Genomic DNA, 23,608 nt, shown 5'->3' on the forward strand with positions numbered 1-23,608 from the left:
TTACAGAGGACACGTGCGGTTTCCAAGGTCGGGAAGGAAGGCAGGGCATCCCAGACAGAGGGGCAGCGAGCTTGTTCCTAGGGGCTGGGATGGCAGAGTCTCGTTAGGCCGCGGCGGTGGTAGGGGACAGAGTGAGAGGTAGGCTGGCCCTGGGTCAGCATGCGCGGGGCTTGTGTCCTCTGCTGGGGCATTTAGTTCTGGGAAATTAACTAACTGGCAGAGGAAGAGGCGAGAGTTACAGACATGATCCAAACAAATGGTGGTGAGGGTCTATGAGGAAGAAAGACTCTGCCCTGTGGGAGCAGTGGGAGATAGGATGGTGGCTGGGTTCTGTAGAAATGGCAGGGGCTGTCCGGCCCCAGGGTGGAAGGAGTTTCTGCCCTGGGGCCCTTCCCTAGGAAGACAGGCTGACCATTAGCTGAGTGTAGAACCAAAGAGAAGCAGTTGGGAGTCTGGAGAAAGTGAATGCCCCCAGGAAGGGCAGAGGGTGGGAAGAGAGCCAGAAGGTAGCTGTGGGAGGAGGAGAAGGTCACTCCACCAGGCATGGAGATGCATGCATGTTGCAGGCTTGGCCTCCTCCTCTTGCCCTCCCACCGGCCTGCTCCTCTGCCTTCTTGCATTCCGTCGCAATGGGTGGAATTTCGTGGCCTCGGCCATTTTCACTCCCAGTAACCTGTCTTCCCTGTCACACCCTCAACTCCATCTTTCCGTCTCACGCCTGGCCAGTCACCTGGTCCAATAGCTTCTGCCTGCTCTTCCCAATCCTCCGTGCCACCACCTGAATTTCTTCCTTCCTTCCTTCCTTCTTTCCTTCCTTCCCTTCTTTCAAGACAGGATCTCACTCTGTCACCCAGGCTGGAGTGCAGTGACACGATCTCAGCTCACTGCAACCTCCGTCTCCTGGGTTCAAGCGATTCTCCTGCCTCAGCCTCCCGAGTAGCTGGGACTACAGGTATGTGCCACCACGCCTGGCTAGTTTTTGTATTTTTAGTAGAGATGAGTTTTCACCACATTGGCCAGGCTGGTCTCAAACTCCTGACCTCAGGTGATCCACCCGCTTTGGCCTCCCAAAGTGCTGGGATTACAGGCGTGAACCACCGTGCTCGGCCCTGAATTCATTTCTTGTCGTTTGTCCTCTGTGTCATTTCAGAGGACTTTAACCCATCTCCACCCACTGCCATCTGCCTGAAGAGTAAATCTGACCACTAATTCCCTTGCTAAAAACTAACCAGGGTCTCCCCATAAATATGTGGCCACACAAGGCTGGGTCCCATCAGCCTGAGACCAGCAGAGACGACCCGCAGGCCAGTGGGTTTGCAGTTGGGTTTACCAACCTGTCACACTGAGAGAGAGGCCATGGGATGCCTCACCAAACGAAGAGGAAGGGTGAGGTTCAAGTGACATTTAAACGAAACCATGGTTTCATAGGCACTGAGCAGATCTGTGATGGAGGGGCCCAACATAGGTCTGGGCTGTGATGTGGACCTGGTGCTCCTCCTTTGTAAACCCAAGGTTAGAAGGACATCGAAGGTGGACAGATGTAGAATGCCATATCCAGAAACTCCCATGAAGCTCTGGGCCTGGGTTGGAAATTGAGGCTACTTTTTATATTAAAGTGATACTGAGCCTCCAGGCAAGAGTGGGATGTTTTCTTTTTCCTGATATGATTTCAAACAGCAATGTTTCTGAACAGTCTGATTTCAGGGATTTTTTTTTTGAGATGAGGTGGAGTGCAGTGGCACGATCTCAGCTTACTGTAACCTCCGCCTCCCGAGTTCAAGTGATCCTCCTGCCTCAGCCTCCCAAGTAGCTGAGATCAAAGCGCCACCACGCCTGGCTAATTTTTTGTATTTTTAGTAGAGATGGGGTTTCACTGTGTTATCGAGGATGGTCTTGCTCTCCTGACATCGTGATCTACCTGCCTTGGCCTCCTAAAGGGCTGGGATTACAGGCGTGAGCCACCAGGCCCAGTTGATTTCAGCAATTTTAGAGAACAAAGTTTCTCCATGAGTCAGAAAGCACTTGTCATTCCAATAGGGGAGTAATGTCACTTTGTGGGGATAGCGTGGCCTTGGGAAAAAGGATGCTTCCTCTTCCCTTTGCACTGACTTTTATCTGTCTCTGTTATTCTATCCCGATGTGTGGCGGGACAGAGTTTCACTTCCTTGGTCTGATGTAATTCTATTTTCACCCCCCGCCTTACTCTGAGACACCAAATAGTCTGGATGCTTCTCCTGTTGCTGTACTTTTGAGAATTAGATATGTTGGAATCCCTTCCATACTCTAGAATGAAACTCTGGTTTCTTCAATATCTTAGGTCAACTTTCTGAATTTCTATTTTGGTCAAGAAAATTTTCATTTTCTCCTATAGTTTAGTGTCAAAGATGGCTTGTTGACCCTTTGGGGCCCTGCCAGTCCTTGCCCTGTTGGAAACAAGCCGTTTCTCTGCTTCCATTCCTGTTATTGAACATAGCTTGTCTGTATCTCTCTGTGGCCAGAACTCCACACTTTATGTCTCAAGCAGAGAAGGAAGAGAAAGGGCCTTCCCAGTCCAGCCTCCCTGCTTTGCCTGTGACACCTGCTGAGCGGGCCGGCTGGAGCCTGGTGTGTGCGTGGCTGGCGGAAAGGCAGTCCCGTTCTGTGGATCTCAAGGGTGGCATGCGGTGTCCTTGTTCCAGGAAATTGTACTGCCCCAGATCGTAACTGGAGTTGCAGCCAACCTTGTCAATGCCCTCGCCAACTATCTGTTTCTCCATCAACTGCATCTTGGGGTGATGTGAGTCCAACACACTCTCGGGACAGGACGAAGGGATGGCTTGCACGTGGTTTTTCCAGGAGGGAGAGGAGCGGGCCCTTCAGCTGGTTCTTGTGTCCATGCGTGGCTTTTTCTTGCACCACCGTGGAAAGCACTGTCAGGGATGGAGGGTGGTGCTGCTCTGGGAAGAAGACCTCAGGGCATTCAGCAAGGGCTGAATCTCTCCTCCTCACCCAGTGGGGCAGGGAGAGGCGCAGGAGGTACCTCCCTCTCACTGGGACCGTTCTTTCCAGAGGCTCCGCACTGGCTAATTTGATCTCCCAGTACACCCTGGCTCTACTCCTCTTTCTCTACATCCTTGGGAAAAAACTGCATCAAGCGACATGGGGAGGTAAGGACTGCCTTTTGTCTTCCAACTGGGACGTGGGTTTTGCCTCGGGTTGAGTTCCGGCCTGATGGCCAGATCTACTGGAAATGTGTGTGTCCCGCCCACAGGCTGGTCGCTCGAGTGCCTGCAGGACTGGGCCTCCTTCCTCCGCCTGGCCGTCCCCAGCATGCTGATGCTGTGCATGGAGTGGTGGGCCTATGAGGTCGGGAGCTTCCTCAGCGGTCCGTATGAGGATGGATGGCTGGGACTGGTGGGAACCTGGGGGCCCCGTCTGAGTGCAAGGCGACAGCTGTCTCTCTTCACCAGGCATCCTCGGCATGGTGGAGCTGGGCGCTCAGTCCATCGTGTATGAACTGGCCATCATTGTGTACATGGTAAGCAGCAGGGGCCAGTCCTGGGGAGGTGCCAGGCGTTTCCTTGCTCGGTATCTGAAAGAGTCGATGGGTGAGCACAGGCATCCATACGTGAATCGTTGGTAAAATGATGGACAAAAGTCCGATCCCATCCTTGAGCATGGAAGGGTACCTCTGCTACAGCGGGATCTTCCCTGGGAACTGAAGGGGGCTGGACAGAAACTGCACGGGACCCGCTGCTTCTCCCTCTCCTAACGCAACTCCCAGCCAAATCTTCCCTTTGTTTCCATACTTTCAGAATCTTTTTCAGTTGCCACAACACAAATGCCTTGAGGGGCCAGGTGGGTTGCTTAGCAGAGGGATGAGACTGGGTCTATGACCGTAAATACCACTCTGCCTGTGCCACCACGTCTGCTCCTGCCTGGTTCTGAAGCCTCTGAAAACACAGTGTGGCCACTCCTAGGTAGATCCCCGAAAGAACTGAAAGCAGGGTCTTAAGGGGATTTTTTTTTTTTTTTTTTTTTTTTTGAGATGGAGTCTCACTCTTGTTGCTCAGGCTGAAGTAAAACGGCATGATCTGGGCTCACTGCAACCTCCACCTCCCGGGTTCAAGTGTTTCCCCTGCCTCAGCCTCCCGAGTAGCTGGGATTATAGGTGCACACCACCACATCCTGCTAATTTTGTATTTTTAGTAGAGACTGAGTTTCATCATGTTGGTCAGGCTGGTCTCAAACTCCTGACCTCAGGTGATCTGCCCCTCCCTGGTCTCCCAAAGTGTTGGGATTGTAGGCATGAGACACCGCACCTGGCTTCAAGGGATATTTGTTAACTATGTTCACAGGAGCATAACAGGAGACCAAAGGTGGAAGCATCCTTCGTGTCCATGGTTGGATGGAGAGATAAACAAAATGGGTCCTACGCATACAGCGGAGTATGAGTCAGACTTTTGTGATCATAGGGAACACCAGTCATTAGGAAGCTTTCCTTTGACTTTCTTTTTCTGAAAACATCAACTGGAGATTCTGAAGGAAGCACGTACCATTTTCGAAACATAAAATTAAAAACAGAAAAGGGAGATTGTAATGTGGGGAGAAACTCAACCCAGATGATGCGCTGGGCATTTTTTGCAGTAGTAACGCTTAGGTTTTTTCCCTCTGATACTGGTTGTGTTTTAAAAATACAGAGAGTACACGTTTCCTGTTTTTTGTTTTGTTTTTTTTTTTAAGGATTATTCTCTTGCAGACCTATGGTTGTTTTTGTTTTCCTATCCTTGGCAGAGTTTTTTAACATGGATATTTTACTTTTAATATTTTATTGACATTTTATATTTGAGTAAATTTATTAACTATATCCAACTCAAAATGCTTAATGGTTTATAGAATTCCACTATATGTGGTATACTTTTAAAATCAATTTCCTGTGGTTGAAGAGTTTATTTCCAATGTTTCAATATTAACAGCTCTTCAAGGAACATCCTAGGACAAGTATCTTGATATACTTGTCCGATTATTTCTTTAAGATTTATAAAAGTGAAACAAAGGTATGACTTTATGTCTTTTGCATGTTTCCAATATAAGTTCCAATAGGCTTGTAAGAATTTACACTTATATTTCTTCTTAATCAACAGAAAGATGTTGATTTCCTCAGATTCGCCAGTTGCTCACATTTTGCCCCATTTGTTCTGTCTGGTCTATCTACACAGTCCGTGTCCAAAGACAGTACCAATACAGTCAGGACAAAACAATACCAATTGCTCTGGTGATGTCCTTTATCACTAAGTTTCCCTAGTGTCACGTCACTTTAGTGTCCTTTAATCTGGAACAGATCTTCATTATTCCTTCGTCTTTCTTGACCTTGGCATTTTTGAAGAACATAGGCCATTATCTGTAGAAGTTCACTCTATGTGGTGCAGCTGATGTTTCCTTATAAATAGATTTAGATTGTCCGTTTTGGGCAAGAAAGCTACAGAAGTGATGCTGTGACCTTCTTAGTGCACCGTATCAGGAGGCACGTGATGTTGATCTGTCTCAGTGTTGGTGATATGACCTTTTTAGTTGTTGGTGGTGGTGTTTTTGTTTTTGTTTTCTTTGAGACAGCATCTTGCTCTGTCACTCAGGCTGTTAACAGTAGCATGATATTGGCTTACTATAGTCTCGACCTCCTAGGCTCAAGCAATCCTCCCACCTTAGCCTCCTAAGTAGCTGGTACTACAGGTGTGTACCACCACTCCCAGCTAATTTTTGTGGGTTTGTTTTTTTTTTGAGACGGAGTTTTGCTCTTGTTACCCAGGCTGGAGTGCAATGGTGTGATCCCAGCTCACCACAACCTCTGCCTCCTGGGTTCAAGCAATTCTGCCTTAGCCTCCCGAGTAACTGGGATTACAGGCACACGCCACCATGCCCAGCTAATTTTTGTATTTTTAGTAGAGACGGGGTTTCACCATGTTGACCAGGGTGGTCTCCATCTCTTGACCTCGTGATCCACCCACCTCAGCTTCCCAAAGTGCTGGGATTATAGGTGTGAGCCACCGTGCCCAGCCTTCCCCAGCTAATTTATTTTAAAAATTTTGGTCTTTTTACATTGCCCAGGCTGGTCTCAAACTCCTGGGCTCAAGCAGTCCTCCCACCTTAGCCTTCCAACGTGCTGGGAGTACAGGCACGAGCCACTGCCCCCTGCCAGGATGAACTTTGATTTCTTGGTTAAGGTGGTGCCGGGTGTCTGCTGTCACGTTACTGCCTTTCCCTGTGTAATAAATAAATAATCTGCCAGGCAATCTCTATGTTTGTCCCTACCTGTTAATTTATAGGCAGAGACTCTGTCTTTTATTACTTTTTTATTCCCCAACCTATGTCAGATTTTCTTTAAGCTGGTCCTTAGTCGTCCTGATCCTAAGGCAATGTTCGTGTTTCAGCAAGTGAGGACTCATTTTCAAGTGGTAACTTTATAAATAATAATGGTAAATCTTTATTGAGCAATTCCTACATGCTTCTTCTAAGCAGTTAGCATGTACAGACTTATCAAATTCCCACCATAACCCAATGATATAGGTTCTATGATTCAACCCCTTTTACAGATAAAACAAAACTCTGGAGGTTTAGAGAGGGTAAGTAAATTGCTCAGGGTGATGTAGCTGATAAATGGCGTGCTGGGATTTGAACCTAAGCAATCTGGCTTCACAATCCTGATCCCTAACCACAAGGCAGGGTTGCTTCCCCGCAGTTCCTTTAGTACCACTCCTGTCTTCTAAACTGAATCCCTGGATGGTCTCTCAGGACAGACACTATGTCATGTGTGGTCGCGCATGCCTGTGATCCCAGCTACTTGAGAGGCTGAGGTTGCAGGATCATTTGAGCTCTGGAGGTTGAGATGGTAGTGAGCTATGATTGTGCCACTGCACTGTAGCCTGAGGGACAGAGTGAGACCCTGTCCCTACTTATTTTATTTCATTTATTTTGAGATGGAGTTTCACTCTGTTGCCGGGGCTGGAGTGTAGTGGTACTATCCCAGCTCATTGCAACCTCTGTCTCTTAGGTTCAAGCAATTCTCCTGCCTCAGCCTGCCGAGTAGCTGGGATTCCAGGTGTGTGCCACCGTGCCTAGCTGATTTTTGCATTTTTTAGTAGAGATGGGGTTTCACCATGTTAGCCAGCCTTGTCTCAAACTCCTGACCTCAAGTGATTCGCCCGCCTCAGCCCCAGAAAGTGCTGGGATTATTAGGTGTGAGCCACCGAACCTAGAGTCTGTCCCTATTTAAAACAAACAAACAAATCAGACACAAGCCTGGGCTCCTGGTGACTCAGCGCATCCCCCTACTCCCAGAGGAAGAATGTGCAGCGTCCCCATGTAGCAGAGGATGGAAGCTCTGCAGAAACGCCCCATCTGTGCTAAGCATCATCACCTGGGTTCAGTTTCCACAGTAGCCTGGGGGCTTCCAGCTAGACAAAGGGGATGTTGCAGATTGGTCTTTTCAAAACCTTTAGGACCGAGTGTTCCCCCCAGGTGTGAGGCACGAGGCCACGTCTCTGCACGTGTTCTCACGCTGCAGTTGCGTTGCTGCAGGGTTCCTTTTCGTTTTAGGTTCCTGCAGGCTTCAGCGTGGCTGCCAGTGTCCGGGTGGGAACTGCTCTGGGGGCTGGAAACATGGAGCAGGCACGGAAGTCCTCCACGGTTTCCCTGCTCATCACAGGTGCGGAGACCCTTTCACCCGAGGCTCCCGGTGCAGTCCCTGCATGCAAACCCCAGGCTCCCCCACTTCCTGTGGATCTCTCTCTCACCGTGTGGTTTCTTCTGCTGTTTTCACCTTCAGTGCTCTTTGCTGTAGGCTTCAGTGTCCTGCTGTTAAGCTGTAAGGATCATGTGGGGTACATTTTCACTACCGACCGGTGAGTGCTGGGGTTTTCTTGAAAAATGAAATCTATGATAAAGAAATGGTTCCGGTGGGGCACAGTGGCTCTTGCCTGTAATCCCGGCATTTTGGGAGGCTAAGAAGGGCAGATCACCTGAGGTCAGGAGTTCAAGACCGGCCTGGCCAACATGGCAAAACCCCATCTCTACTAAAAATACAGAACTTAGCCGGGTGTGGTGGCAGTTGCCTGTAATCCCAGCTACTCAAGAGGTTGAGGCTGGAGAATCGCTTGAACCCAGGAGGCGGAGGTTGCAGTGAGGTGAGATCAGGCCACTGCACTCCAGCCTGGGTGATGAGATTGAGACTGTCTCAAAAAAAGAAAAAAGAAAAGAAATGGTTAAGTTGGATAGATGCTATCACAGTGGGGCTGCCTGTGGTTGTTGCAGCAGGGGTATCTGATCATTTGCAAGATCAGCTCCACTGATGTTACTTGGGAAAAACATATTCGATGTAGGAACTGGTTTACATAGTCTACCATGCCAACTATTGGGCATTGGTGATGATTTTATGCTTCTGGTGGTCATGTATTTTAAAGGTGGAAACTCCTTTTCAGTACAGTTAATTACGTTTTCAGTTAATTATTTTGTTTCCAGTGACAAGAATCCTCTTTGTTTCTTAGTGTCTGCCAAGCTGCCTGGTTTGTAGTAGTTGCACAATATGTTTGGCAAACTGAATTGAAGTTAAAATCTCACCAATGAGCTGTCTCAAAAGTCACATTCTCAGATTGATGACTGAGGAATTCTTGGATAAGTCCCCTCTGCTCCGCAGAATTTTTTTCCTGCATCAGCGATGCTGGTGTGTACATTCTGACTATATAGAAACTTTGTGGGGATACTTCTTATTTGGGACACCTTTATCAGCAGTTACAAAATGCAAATTGACTTTGGCTTCATGGATTCAGAAAGCTGGCGGAGTGGACAGAACTAACATCATGGCTTATCCTTCACACATTTGTTTTTTGACGTCAGATGGTAGGTTTTCATTTTTCAGCTTCAGCTGTTTTGTTATGGGGAAATAGATGTTTAGGTCAGGAGTGGTGGCTCACGCCTATAATGCCAGTATTTTGGAAGGCTAAGGCGGTTGGATCACTTGAGTTTAGGAGTTCGAGACCAGCTAGTCAACATGGGGAAACCCTGTCTCTACTAAAAATACAAAAGAATTAGCCAGGCATGATGAGACACATCTGCAATGCCAGCTACTCAGGAGGCTGAGGAAAGAGAATCACTTGAACCCGGGAGACGGAGGGTGCAGTAAGCTGAGATTATGCCACTGCACTCCAGCCTGGGCAACGTGGCGAAACCCCATCTCTACAAAAAATAAAATTTAGCTGGGCATGGTGGCGTGCACCTGTAGTCCTAGCTACGCGAGAGGCTGAGGTGGGAGGATCACTTGAGCTCGAGAGATTGAGGCTGCCGTGAGCCATGATTTCACCACTCCACTCCAGCCTGGGCAACAGTGAGACCCTGTCTCAAAAAAACAAAGTGAATATAATATCTCAGGTGGAAAAAGCAAAGTGCAGAACATCATACAGAGAATGCTGCATGTGAAATGATAGAATATAAAAAGGAAAATTAAGAATATACATTTGTGTTTGCTTATATTTTCATAGACTCTAGACGAACATGGGAAGCGCTAAGAATTGTCACCCGGAGGAGCAGGGCTGGTACGAGGCAGCCTGGAAGGGCATTGCAGTGAGACTTTGCTCACTATCTTGTTCATATTGTTCCGTTTGTTGACCATGTGCATGTTACCTATTCAAAAAATAGAATTTTAATAAAATAACTATATTTCTGTTCTTTTCGGTGAGGAGGAAGTGATCATGTTGTTCAGTGCTGGACTTCTTTCCTTCTTTATTTTTTTTTTGCGATGGAGTTTTGCTCTTGTTGCCCAGGCTGGAGTGCAATGGTGCGATCTTGGCTCACCACAACCTCCACCTCCAGGGTTCAAGCTATCCTCCTGCCTCAGTCTCCTGAGTAGCTGGGATGATAGGCATATGCCACCATGCCTGGCTGATTTTGCATTTTTAGTAGAGACGGGGTTTCTCCATGTTGGTCAGGCTGGTCTTGAACTCCCAAACTCAGGTGATCCGCGAACCTCAGCCTCCCAAAGTACTGGGATTACAGGTGTGAGCCACCGCACCTGGCCCAGTGCAGGATTTCTTATTTAGCAATTAAACAAATATTTATTGCCAGACAGCGTTCTAGGTTCTAGTTTGGAGTGACCAAACTCACTTGAAGGGTGTTGTGAATTTCTTGCTTCCCCAGGTGAGGGGCAGCATTTTTCTGTCTCCCTTCACGTGTAGGCATTAGAATCCAAGTCTCTGGTTTTAGGGGTTGTATTTCTAGGAACCGAGGATACTTCTGCAGAATATATCTATGGCTTTTACCAACCTTGGTTCCGTAGGGGGAACTTAATTCTTACTCTGCAGCGCTTCACTCAGGCTCACTGAGAGGCACAGTCAGGCTTGGCCCGTGGCATCAGCTTGAAAGAAGGATACACATAGCATCCAAACTTGCTGGGTTGATAGGAGCATACCATTGTGCCCAGCCAAACTTTTTTTTTTTTTTTTTTTTTTTTTTTGCTGGTGGGGCACGGGGAAGGGTGTCACCAAATCACTTGATTTGTCTACGCTGACTATATGGTCTATGCAGCAGCCCCTTCTCCTTGGTTTTGCTTTCTAGGGTTTAGTCACCTGCAGTCAATTTTGGTCTGAAAATCTTAAGTGGAAAATTCCAGAAATAAACAATTCACAAGTTTTCAATTGCATGCTGTTATGAGTATTAGGAGGAAATCTCACATCCCACCTGGGATGTGAAATCATCCCTCTGTCCAGCGTCTCCATGCTGTATGTGCTTCCACCCGCTGGTTATTTCTGGTTGACCGCACTGGTATCACAGTGCTGGTAAGAGCCCCGAAGCACGAGAGTAGCAATGCCGGCATGTGGTTATGATCTACTTTATTCCTACTGCTGTTACTTTCTTCCTGTGCCGAATTTATAAACTAACTTTGTCATATACTGCAGTATACTAACTGGGACCTATATAGATGAAAATCATACCCCGTAGGTATGAGTGTACAGGAAAAACACGGTGTATTTAGGGTTCAGTCTTCTCTGCTAGTTCAGGTATCCACCGGGGGTCTTGGAACATATCTCCTGAAGTCAAGAGTGTGGTGCTTTGTATTTTTCCTAAAAGTCGTGAGATACAACATGCAGTTAGTTTCCTCTATGGGCCCAGCAACAGGAGAACTGTCCCTGACTAGGCTGCTGGCCACAATGCATGCACATGTGTGTTACATGCAGAAAGCTATATGCTTTTTAAAAGTATATATATATAAAATATATTATATATTACATTCATAAATATATATATATATTTTAATATATATACTTTTAAAAATATATACATATATATATATATATTTTTTGAGACGGAGTTTCATTCTTGTTACCCAGGCTGGAGTGCAATGGCGCGATCTTGGCTCACCGCAACCTCTGCCTCCTGGGTTCAAGCAATTCTCCTGCCTCAGCCTCCCGAGTAGCTGGGACTACAGGCGTGCACCACCATGCCCAGCTAATTTTTGTATTTTTAGTAGAGACGGGGTTTCACCATGTTGACCAGGATGGTCTTGATCTTTTGACCTCGTGATCCACCCGCCTCGGCCTGCCAAAGTGCTAGGATTACAGGTGTGAGCCACCGTGCCCGGCTATACATATTTTTTAAAGTATACAGTCTTACTCTATCACCCAGGCTGGAGTGCAGTGGTGCGATCTCTGTTTACTGCAACCTCTGCCTCCCAGGTTCAAGCAATTCTCCTGCCGCCACCTCCTGAGCAGCTGGGATTACAGGTGCTCGCCACCAGGCCCGGTTTCCTTTATATTTTAGTAGGGATGGGGTTTTGCTATATTGGCCAGGCTGGTCCCAGACTCCTGACCTCAGGTGATCCGCCTGCCTCAGCTTCCCAGAGTGCTGAGATTATAGGCCTGAGCCACCACACCTGCCAGAAAGTATATACTTTTTTCTCCACTTTGGTTCCTAATCACCATGTGCTTTATTTTCCTAACAGAGACATCATTAATCTGGTGGCTCAGGTGGTTCCAATTTATGCTGTTTCCCACCTCTTTGAAGCGCTTGCTGTAAGTATTATGTAGTAGTCCCCGAAACACTGTTAGGACCTATGAATTTCTTCTGATGGTGGTAAATTTCAGCTTCGAGGAGGGGCCAGGGTAGATAGGAAGATTGAATATTGTTATCACATTCGTTTAGAAGGATGCTGTCATGTTATCATGGATTTTAGAGTCAGAGTCCCACAGAATATGGCGTGCTCGGGAGATGGGCATGTTTCAGGAGCACTGGCTTCGCTGGCACTGATGGGATGCTCTCTGCCTGCAGTGCACCAGCGGCGGCGTTCTGAGGGGGAGTGGAAATCAGAAGGTGGGAGCCGTCGTGAACGCCGTTGGGTACTATGTGGTGGGCCTCCCTGTCGGGATCGCGCTGATGTTTGCAACCAAACTTGGAGTGATGGGTAAGCTCTAACCTGTGCAGGCAGGGCTCAGCGGCTCACCAGCCCAGGAAATGACCGTGAGAGCACTCAGGCCTTCTACTGAGGCTCACCTCTGAAATTTGGGAGCTTGCTCACGTCCATTCTATGTCTTGTCAGAGAGCATTGGGGGTGGTCAGGAGGTGGCTTCCAGCTCTAGCCAGGGCCCCAAGGCTCCGTGGTCCTCCCCTCCCACCCCTGCAGGCAATCTTCCATGTGGACAATCTTAAGCACAGATGCTCTTTCTACTCACCTCCTGTCCTGAGTCATCCAGCCCTCACTTCTCCAAAGGAAGTGACAGCAGGGACCGCTGAAGAAGCATTCGGAAGCATCCCTTTTGCATGTTCCGTGCTGTTCTTTAGACAGCGTGTGAGCCCTGAGGGTGAGTCTGCAGGATAGAGGCCATCATGGGTGGTCTGTCCTGCGTGCGTGGGGTGCCGCAGGGTCAGCACTCACAGTGGCACTGTACATCCTAAAGCAGCACCCCATGTGTTCACCAGACAGCGTGGCTGGATCCTTGGAAGGCAGCGGGTGGCCAGTGCCCTCCTCATCACCCCCCATCGCACTCCGCAGCCTCCACCTCCCTCCCCGTACGGCCTCAGCTGTGTGTCTGTGGCTCTCCCCACAAGGGCATGCACATGGTCAATGTGAACAGCACAGAAGGAAGGCGGTGGACGTGAGCACCTTCCCACATTTGGAAGAAAAAACTTAATCCACAGCATCTGAAATTACCAGAGCTAATCATTTCTAAAAGTGCGAAAATAAATGACTGCCCAGCTTTGATTTCTAAAATAATAATTCCGAATATATTGGCAGTTAATAAATGATGATATGAAAAGTTGGACATTATCTTTGGGGTGAGTAGTGACTGATATAAAGTGTGGCTTGTTTTGATCCATCCGTACTTGGCAGGTTCTGAGGTGGTGAGAAGTCAACTGATACCTCTAGGAAACTTACAGTTCAGTATGTTCCTTTAGGTGGCACCTTTTTCTCAAGTTCAATAATATTTTAATTAAAAATATAGGAGTTGTTCAAAAAATAGAATTGCCAGTGCCGACTTCACTGGGCTTGCATGATAGTGCAGAAAATTATTTAGCTGAGTTTCTGATATGATTCATACTCTAGATTTGCCAATTGGACAGCTAATGCAAATATTATAAGAATCTATTTTTATTTTTAAAGCAATGTATTTCATGTAACACAATATAGACAAAATATTATCACTGTAACATGCAATCAGTATAAAATATTAAGGAAATACTTTAAATTCTCTTTTATGTATTTAAAATTTTTTTTTTCTTTTTTTTTTTTTTTGAGACGGAGTTTCGCTCTTGTTACCCAGGCTGGAGTGCAATGGCGCAATCTCGGCTCACCGCAACCTCCGCCTCCTGGGTTCAGGCAATTCTCCTGCCTCAGCCCCCTGAGTAGCTGGGATTACAGACACGCGCCACCATGCCCAGTTGATTTTTTTGTATTTTTAGTAGAGACAGGGTTTCACCATGTTGTCCAGGATGGTCTCGATCTCTTGACCTCGTGATCCACCCACCTCGGCCTCCCAAAGTGCTGGGATTACAGGCTTGAGCCATCGCGCCCGGCCTATGTCTTTTAAATTTTAAATTGACAAATTGTGTGGTGTTTTGATATATGTATAAATGAGGAATGATTAGATCAAGCTAATTAATGTACTTATCACCTCACTTATTTTTTTATGGTAAGACATTTGAAATCAGTTGATTCAAAACCTACATTGACTATGGTCACCCTGCTGTGCAATTGATCTCAAAACTTATTCTTCCTGTGTATCAGAAACTTTGTTTTAACAACTCCCTGTTCCCACACCCTCCCCTCCCTACCACCAGTCTCTGGTATCCATCATGCTACTCTCTACGTCTATGACTTTGATTTTTTTAGAAGATGAATCTACTTTATTCTCTTGTTCATTTTTACAGACGGGGTCTTGCTCTGTTGCCCAGGTGGGTCTCAAATTCCTTGCCTCAAGGGATCCTCCCACTTTGGCCTCCCAAGTATCAGGAATTATAGGCATGAGGAATCTGCTTTTAAATATAAATCTATCCATATCCCAAGTGCTGTCCTTGGCTCATGCCTCAGTAAATTTGGTTAAGTGAATATATTTGGGATTACAGGCAGAGCACAATGGCTCATGCCTGTAATCCCAGCACTTTGGAAGCCTGAATTGGCAGATTACTTGAGGTCAGGAGTTTGAGATCAACCTGGCCGGCATGGCAAAACCCCATCTCTACTAAAAACACAAAAATTAGGCAGATGTGGTGGTGTGCACCTGTAGTCCCAGCTACTTGGGAGGCTGAGATATGAGAATCGCTTGAACGTCGGAGGCAGAGGTTGCAGTGAGCCAAGATGGCACCACTGTACTTTAGCCTGGGTGACAGAGTGAGACTGCATCTCAAAAACAAAAAAACAAAAAAACTAAATGTGCAAAGTAGAAGTTGAGAATCACTGAAAAGAAATGGTGGGGGCCCTGGGGCTGTGAGGGCTCTGTGAGAAGACTGTAGTCAATCCTTCCACCCACTTGTTAGAAGAAAGTGTGGTACGAATTGAATTTTAATCTTGCGTTTCCTATAGTATGGTATGCGGTATACCTATACAGGGTGTAGGAGAGCATCAGAATTCTGCAGGTTCTCAGAAGCAACCCCAGGAAATCATAATGACCCTCAGAATCCCTGGGAGACTTTAAAAATATGTAAATTCCTGGGCCTTGCCCATGGAATTCTAATAATCATCCTACTTTGGGTTCCTAGGTTGGGTCAAATAGAAATCTTTAAATGATCTATGCTAAACTACTAGAAATCTAATTCATAACTTCCAAATTATAGCTGGAGGTAGCTAGTTATTTTCTGTTTAAGATGGTTTGGGTGAGCTTGTAGTTTCTATGCATTGAGAACACTGGATTTGAAAGAGGAAGCCAGCAGCTTTCTTTTGCTAATTTTTTATAGGACTAGCAGGTGACACCAACTATACTATTCTAAGAGCAGGCTATGCTGGCTGCAGTGACTCATACCTATAATCCTAGTGCTTTGGGAGGCCAAGCGGGAGGATCACTTGAGTCTAGGAGTTTGAGGCTGCAGCGAGCTGTAGTCACGCCACTGCTCTCCAGCCTGGGCAACAGAGCAAGACCCTGCCTCTAAAAAGCAAACAAATAAAAGGGCTGAAAAAATGTGATTGGTACCAAGAAACAGAGCTGTCAACCTTGTACCTAATCTGTGAACCAGAAACGCAGACTAGCCACCTTAAACCTTACATAGATCTGGACAGCTGTGGAAATAAAGCAGGACCAACCAAGCAAGACATGGAAAGGCGTATTCTCAGCAAGGGTGTTGGCCGCCACCACTTGCATTTGGGCAGAGACTCAAAGGCAGGCAAAGGAGTGGGAAAGCATCCCAGTGGAGAAAAAGGGAGGTTGCAGGTGTGCCCTGAGACTGATGATCTGGGGATGCTGGAGGGGGCTGGCTAGAAATAAGCCTCCGTGTGATTGGTTAGGGGGATGTATTTTACTTTCTCTGGTTGGTTCTAAGTTGGAAATGCGGACCAAAGTTAGGGAAGCTGTCAGTTGCTAATCAAGTCCTGACCATTTGGGGCCAATCGTTACAAAGTTACTGGTTAGCTTCCTGGATTGTCACCAGAGGCAGCCATCTTGCTTCCTGCAAGTCTGATTTAGGGCAGGCTGGCTTCCTGGGTTTATTGTAGAGAGAGGTGGTTACATGGGCTGCCTGTTGTGGGGCAGAACCCAAAGTAGGTCTGTTTTTATTACGAACAGAACCAAAAAAGGTCTGTTTTTATTACGGTCAGGCCCTTGTCTCCTGGTTATTGTTGGAGCTTTTGGTTCTGCCATGAGTTTACTGTTGACCAAAAACCTTCCTCACCTGGGGTCTCCCTCTGTGTCCCGTGTGGTGCTTTGAGATCCACAGGGCTTTTCCCGCCACCTGTTCCCACCGGGCCTGCCTTTGCTGTTCTCTAGTCATCTCTGGGTGCACAGCCCTCCTCTGGGAGCTTCCAGCAAAGTCTGTCAGAAGCAAGTTAAGGTCCAAGGTCTGGTGGGAACATTATTATTTTATATAGCTAGTGATTTCTGCTTTTTTTTTTTTTTCTTTTTTTATGTTAGTCTCCTTTTTTGAGGAAAATAGGGCAGAAGTAGTTGGTCCTGGGAATTTTAATTTTCTTATAACTGGCATTTTTCTTAATACTCAAGCATTATAGTCAGTAAGACCAAAAATATCCTGTGAATATTTATTCTGAAATCCTGAACCACAAGAGATGGCCCTTTTGGAGGAGGCCTCAGGGAGTACTGGGATTTCTAGAACCTTCTGGAACCTTCTGGAAGCCCAAGAAGGAGCAGGGTAGAGGTCTGTGGCCCACTGTGAGCTCTACCTCAGCCATGAAAGCAGATGTTCAGTATGGCTGACAGAAGTGAGATAGGCAAAACATACTCCCCAGGGGCAGCTGGTTTTCTATGGAATTAACCTCTATTAAATATTTCTATTTCTAGGTCTGTGGTCAGGGATCATCATCTGTACAGTCTTTCAAGCTGTGTGTTTTCTAGGCTTTATTATTCAACTAAATTGGGAAAAAGCCTGTCAGCAGGTAACTATGTTCATTCTGTCCTGGTTCCTTTCTTAGAAAGATAGGCTCTGATCCGGCTCTCCCTTTTTCATTTTGGAAAGTTCTTTTCTCATTTTCTTTATTTTTATTTCATGAATACTATTTTTCTGGTTGTTTTAACTCGACAATTCAGATGTGAAGGGCCAGATGACCCCAGCTTTGTCCACTCCCAGAAAAACAGGGGGTTCCTTTCTTCCTTGTCTCCCATGCCAGGCTGTCCCCCTTGTGCAGGAAAATCCAATGTCAGGACAAGAATTAGAACTGAAGAGAAAGGCGGGATGCATCAAAGCCATCCTGATGTTGTTTTTATGATCCCCAGATGTTTTGCGAAGATACTTGGTGCATGCTTCCCTTCAGCTTTCTAGGGTCAATGTGAGGTTTAGAAAGAGGTGATAGAAAAATGAGATGAGTCGAGGTATGGGTGGCTTATGCCTGTAGTTCCAGCTACTCAGGAGGCTGAGGCGGGAAGATTGCTTAAGCCCAGGAGTTCGAGGCTGCAGTGAGCTGTGATTGCACCAGTCACTGCACTCCAGCCTGGGTGATGGAGTGAGACCCTGTCTCTACAAATAAAAAATTTTTTAAAAGAAAAAAGAGAGCCGGGCATGGTGGTTTACATCTGTAATCCCAGCACTCTGGGAGGCTGAGGCAGGCGGATCACAAGGTCAAGGGATCAAGACCAGCCTGGCCAACATCATGAAACCCCGTCTCTACTAAAAATACAAAAATTAGCTAGATGTGGTGGCAGGCATCTGAAGTCTCAGCTACTTGGGAGGCTGAGGCAGGAGAATCGCTTGAACCTGAGAAGTGGAGGTTGCAGTGAGCCAAGATCATGCCATTGCACTCTAGCCTGTCTGGCAACAGAGCAAGACACTGTCCAAAAAAAGGAAGAAAAAAGAGATAAAGTAAAAAGAAGGGAGCACTGTAAGTGATCTTGGTCCCTCTCTTGTCTTGTCTCTGTCTCCTTCACTCTGTACTATTCCCATCCCCCCTTCCCTCTCATGGACCCCATTTCAATTTTAAGAGACAGAGTCTCACCCTGTCACCCAGGCAGGACTATAGTGGCAGGATCACAGTTGCTGGAGTCTCAACCTTCTGGGCTCAAGTCATCCTCCTGTCTCAGCCTCCCAAGTAGTTGGGAATCAGACATGCACCACTGTGCCTGGCTTTTGTTTGTTATTTGTTTTTTAATTTTTTTTTTTTTTTTTTTTTTTTGAGACGGAGTTTCACTCTTGTTACCCAGGCTGGAGTGCAATGGCGCGATCTCGGCTCACCGCAACCTCCGCCTCCTGGGTTCAGGCAATTCTCCTGCCTCAGCCTCCTGAGTAGCTGGGATTACAGGCACGCGCCACCATGCCCAGCTAATTTTTTTTGTATTTCTAGTAGAGACGGGGTTTCATCATGTTGACCAGGTTGGTCTCGATCTCTCGACCTTGTGATCCACCCGCCTCAGCCTCCCAAAGTGCTGGGATTACAGGCTTGAGCCACCGCGCCCGGCTGTTTTTTTAATTTTTTAGTTGAGATGGAGTCTTGCTGTGTTGCTCAGGCTGGCCTTAAGTTCCTGAGCTCAAGCAATCCTCTCTCCTCAGCCTCCCAAAGTGCTGGGATTACAAGTGTGAGCCCCTGAGCCTGGCCCCATTTCAATCTTTATGAAAGATGACCGGTGAATGAGAGGAGCTTCAGCTATACATGCCGATTAGGGAAAGTGGCTTGGCTTTTCCTAAACCAGGTGGTCAAGTAAAATACCTTATTAACACTATCGTGAAGCCTGATGAACTGACCTGAGTTTCATTTTCCAGGCTCAGGTACATGCCAATTTGAAAGTAAACGTGGCTCCGAGTGGGAATTCTGCTCTCCCTCAGGATCCGCTTCACCCAGGTATGATATGACTCCCTCAGCCCCCGGACAGGCCCGTCTAGGTGGGACTGGAGGGGCTGTTAGTGAGACACGGCTAGATTTGCTGCTATGAGCTCCCATTTAAATAGGGCAATCATGTTTCAGAAACATGTGATGAAGTCAAATAACATCCGAGTCAAGGTAAACTGATTTAAAGTTTATTTGCTTTAATTCCACACATTAGTATACTGCAGTATACTAACTGGGACCTACACAGATGAAAATGTCCCCAGTTCCTCCCGATTTGTGGTACTTCTGCAAGCACTTTGCAGGCATTTCCAAGGCTTGGAGGTACTGTGCGTCTATCTTAGCTTGGAAACTGACATTTGTTGTTGAAATGGGGTTCCTGTTGTTCATCAGGCAGACACTTGTGGGCTTTAAAACAGGTTGTTGCTCTGACTTTTGCTTCTGCTGCACATCAAGCAATTGTGGTTATGGTTTTCTTCAATTGCGTAATTCCCCCCTCCCCCATTCCTGGCCCCTTAGGCAGTTAGCCACCCACTCACAGTAATCCTTGCTCCTTTATAATGTAAACACTGACTTCACAGAATGGCTAATTTGCAGTAAGTGGTCAATTGTGCCTCTGTATGTTGTCTAGGCTCCTGTGCTGTGTATCTGGTTATCTCTGATTTTAATCAATTTTTTAAAAGTTTCAATTAAAGAAAAAAAAATTTTTTTTTTTTAATAGAGTGTCTCGCCCTGTTGCCCAGGCTGGTGTGCAGAGGTATGCTGATAGCTCACTGCAGCCTCCACCTCTTGGGTTCAAGCAATCCTCCTGCCTTGGCCTCCCAAGGCAGTGGGATTACAGGCATGAGCCACCACACCTGGCCTGGTTATCTTTGATTATGTTGCAGACTTTATATTTGAAAATTTTTTGTAGAAGTGACTTGAGCCTGAAAGAATGTCGTCTGTCTTCAGAGAGGATTTTCTTTTGTTGGACACTGGGGGTGACCAGCAGTCTAGGGCAGTCTTGGAAATGGGAGTTTTCTGGAGCACCCAGCTGACCTGAGGTGTGCTGCAGCCACTGTGAGGTCTGGTTTACCTTTTCTGGTTCATCCTTTTTCTTTCTGAGGAGTCTCGCATTGTCTCAGGCTGCAGTGCAGTGGTGCAATCTCAGCTCACTGCAACCTCCACCCACAGGTTCAAGTGATTTTCCTGCAGTGGGATGATTCTGGCTCACTGCAACCTCAGCCCCCTGGGTTCAAGTGATTCTCGTGCCTCAGCCTCCCAAGTTGCTGGGATTACAGGTGCGTGCCACCACACCTGGCTACATTTCGTATTTTTAGTAAAGACAGCGTTTCGCCATGTTGGCCAGGCTGGTCTCAAACTCCTGACCTCAAGTGATCCGCCCTCCTTGGCCTCCCAAAGTGCTGGGATTACAGGCACCAGCCATTGCGCCTGGCCTGGTTCATCCTTCATTCTTGGATGTAGCCCTTCGGAGTTCCAACCTCAAGTACAGAGAGGTTTGCCAGGGCCTGATTCTTGGTAGTCCCCAAAGCCGTGCTCAGTGTCTCGGTCATGTGGTCTGGGTGCAGATCTATCTGACCTGCATCCTCTGATCTCTCTGATCCGAATGAACTCTGATCTGAAGCAGTCCCAGAGGCTGGGCGGCCCCTCTGGGTTCCTTTGTATCCTGGATCTTGCCCTGGTGACTCTTCATTACATTGCCTTCAAGATGACATTTAATTTGTTTTATTCAGATTCGATAATGATCTTCAGGCAAGGGTTGGCCCATGTTTTCCTGGATCAACATCTGTTGCCAGTTTCCCCATTCGTGAAATCCACATAACAATAGCACTTGTCTCTGTTTGTTTATTGTTTTTGTTGTTGTTGTTTTGTTTGGAGACAAGTCTCACTCTGTTGTCCAGGCTGGAGTGCAGTGATGCAGTCTCGGCTCACTGCAACCTCTGCCTCCCAGGGTTAAATGATTCTCCTGCCTCAGCCTCCCAAATAGCTGGGATTACAGGCGTATGTCACCACACCCGGCTAATGTTTGTATTTTTAGAAAAGGCAGGGTTTCACCACGTTGGCCAGGCCTGTCTTGAACTCCTGACCTCAAGTGATCCGCCTACCTTGGAAAGTACTGGGATTACAGATGTGAGCCACCTCACCCGGCTGAACAATGACACTTTCATACAACAGACGTTAGGGTTGAGGAGCACCCAGAACTGTCCAACCAAGGCAAGCAATTTGTTAAGTATGAGCTGGTACGATTCTGTTCAAAATGATTTTCTTTTTCTTTTCCTTCTTTCTTTTTTGAGACCGTTTCTTTCTCTGTCGCCCAGGCTGGAGTGCAGTGGTGTGATCATGACTCACTGCAGCCTTGACTTCCTGGGCTCAAGCGATCTGTCCTGCTCAGCCTCCCAAAGTGCTGGGATTAGAGGCATGAGCCACTGTACCCCACTCCAAATGATTTTCTTTCAGAACTCTGAGGTTGTTGCTATATTCCTAACATCCATCCACTTATGCTCAGTAGGAAGTGGGATGGCCAATCTTATTGAATTAATTTCTCTCAGCTATTAGCAGATATTCCTTTTATGCATAGCCCTTTGTACGAATGAAAAAAAAAAAAGTCCCTTTTAAGCTACTAAATTACTTTTTCCTCCTAGGGTGCCCTGAAAACCATGAAGGAATTTTAATGAACGATGCTGAAAAGACAGGCGAGAGTCGGTCGGATCAGCAGATGCACCGAGCGCAGCGTCTGCCTGTCCATCCACAGGACAGCACTAAGTTGTCCAGGAAACAGCTGGTGCTGCGGCGAGGGCTTCTGCTCCTGGGGGTCTTCTTAATCTTGTTGGTGGGGATCGTAGTGAGATTATATGTCAGAATTCAGTGACGTGGCAGGAGGCAAAGTCAGGTCAAGTGATGCTTTTGAGCTTACACACAATTCACAGGCCCACCAGTGACAATTTCCTTTCAGTTAATGTCATTCAGGTGCGCTCATGGATTTCGAAGATTTGAAACACAAAGATACATTTTTCAAAAAAAAAAAAAAAAAAGAAAGAAAGAAAGAAAGAAAGCAACTAAGGTAAAAAGCTATATTCTGGCCCAAGACAGTGTCTGAAAGATACATGAGTAAGAATTCATCCACCACTATCTGGAGCAAGGACCACTGTGCTGACTGCATTGGCCTATGGTTTTGATAGACACAAACCCATAAAACTCAGTGCTTAAGAATTCCTACTGCCTGAATTATTTAAAATATATTTTACAGTATATATTTCCTTGGGCCTTAGATTACTATTCACTGGGCGAATGGCATTTGTTTTGGTTTATTTTATTTTATTTTTCGAGACGGAGTTTCGCTCTTGTTACCCAGGCTGGAGTGCAATAGCGCAACCTCGGCTCACCGCAACCTCCGCCTCCCGGGTTCAGGCAATTCTCCTGCCTCAGCCTCCTGAGTAGCTGGGATTACAGGCACGTGCCACCATACCCAGCTAATTTTTTGTATTTTTAGTAGAGACAGGGTTTCACCATGTTGTCCAGGATGGTCTCGATCTCTTGACCTCGTGATCCACCCACCTCGGTCTCCCAAAGTGCTGGGATTACAGGCTTGAGCCACCATACCCGGCCTTTTTTTTAATAGACAGAGGTCTTGCTTTATCACAAAGGCTGGCGTGCAGTGGTGTAATCATCGTTCACTGCAGCCTCCACCTCCTGGGCTCCAAGCAGTCCTGCATCAGCCACCAGAGCAACTGAGACTACAGGGGTATGCCACTATGCCCAGCTGGCATTTGTTAATCTTCATTTGAGGTCTAAATCTAGGCCCTGTGGGCACTGAAAAACAATTGGGTAATCTTTGGAGCTGTGGAAATCCAAACAAGGACTAATAATTCCTGGTAGGGGTGTGTGCCTGACCTACTGCAGCCTCAACCTCCTGGGCTCAAGTGATCCTCCCACCCCAGCCTCCTGAGTAGCTGAGACCACAGGCGTCTGCCACCATGCCTAGCTAATTTTTTATTTTTTTGTAGAGATAGGGTCTACCCTTTGTTTCCCAGGCTTGTCTCAAATTCCTGGGCTCAATCCTTCCATCTTGCCCTCCCAAAGTGCTGGGATTATACACGTGAGCTACCACACCTAGCCAGAGGACAAAATTTTAATAAAGGCCTTAGCTTAAGTAGTAATCCTACTGCCTTAAGGCTTCCTGGGGCACAGTCCACACCAGGCATCCCCAAACTACGGCCCCCCGCGGGCCGCATGCGGCCCAGTGAGGCCATTTATCCGGCCCCCTTGCCGCACTTCAGGAAGGGGCACCTCTTTCATTGGTGGTCAGTGAGAGGAGCACAGTATGTGGCGGCCCTCCAACAGCGTGAGGGACAGTGAACTGGCCCCCTGTGTAAAAAGTTTGGGGACGCCTGGTCCACACTGTTAATTCAGCAAGCCTCAGGACATACTAAGTAAATTCAGTGTTGTGGAAGTGGATTATGCCAAACTGAGTCATTCTTATCACACCCAACTGTAAGTCAGGAAGCAGGGGATAAAAGCACCCCGGGCATATGACATTCATCTAGTAGTGTCATTTTCCGCACATCCAGCTGCTGAAACAGCCTGCTGTAAGCTGAGACCAGCTTTATCCATAACTGCTGACATAACTTGCTGAAGCTCTAGGACTAATTTTGCCTGCCCGGTTGCTTACCAATT

The 23,608-nt window shown here is 47.0% G+C and overlaps 1 protein-coding gene across 4 annotated transcripts in view; it reads left to right on the plus strand.

The window, feature by feature from the left end:
- The window catches only part of SLC47A1 (solute carrier family 47 member 1), a 41,659-nt gene extending 19,673 nt beyond the window's left edge, over window positions 1-21,986 (plus strand). The window contains exons 7-17 of one of the 4 annotated variants that reach the window (XR_012514553.1): window positions 2,679-2,776; window positions 3,049-3,146; window positions 3,251-3,364; window positions 3,450-3,517; window positions 7,573-7,681; window positions 7,802-7,877; window positions 11,966-12,035; window positions 12,292-12,424; window positions 12,644-12,821; window positions 12,940-13,296; window positions 16,962-17,050. Coding sequence is in view for 2 of the 4 variants with exons in the window: in XM_003929287.4 (XP_003929336.1) it covers window positions 2,679-2,776; window positions 3,049-3,146; window positions 3,251-3,364; window positions 3,450-3,517; window positions 7,573-7,681; window positions 7,802-7,877; window positions 11,966-12,035; window positions 12,292-12,424; window positions 16,962-17,056; window positions 18,871-18,949; window positions 21,577-21,803 (1,167 nt within the window). In the remaining 2 variants the exon portion in view is untranslated. Of the gene's footprint in view, window positions 1-2,678; window positions 2,777-3,048; window positions 3,147-3,250; window positions 3,365-3,449; window positions 3,518-7,572; window positions 7,682-7,801; window positions 7,878-11,965; window positions 12,036-12,291; window positions 12,425-12,643; window positions 12,822-12,939; window positions 13,297-16,961; window positions 17,057-18,870; window positions 18,950-21,576 lie in introns of those variants that run through there. The other 3 variants (XM_003929287.4, XR_012514554.1, XM_010339917.3) reach the window with 3 other exon arrangements.
- The last annotated feature ends 1,622 nt before the right edge of the window (window positions 21,987-23,608 follow it).

Source organism: Saimiri boliviensis, chromosome 17 (genome assembly GCF_048565385.1).
Source record: "Saimiri boliviensis isolate mSaiBol1 chromosome 17, mSaiBol1.pri, whole genome shotgun sequence".
In the NCBI taxonomy this organism is placed as follows: Eukaryota; Metazoa; Chordata; class Mammalia; order Primates; family Cebidae; genus Saimiri; species Saimiri boliviensis.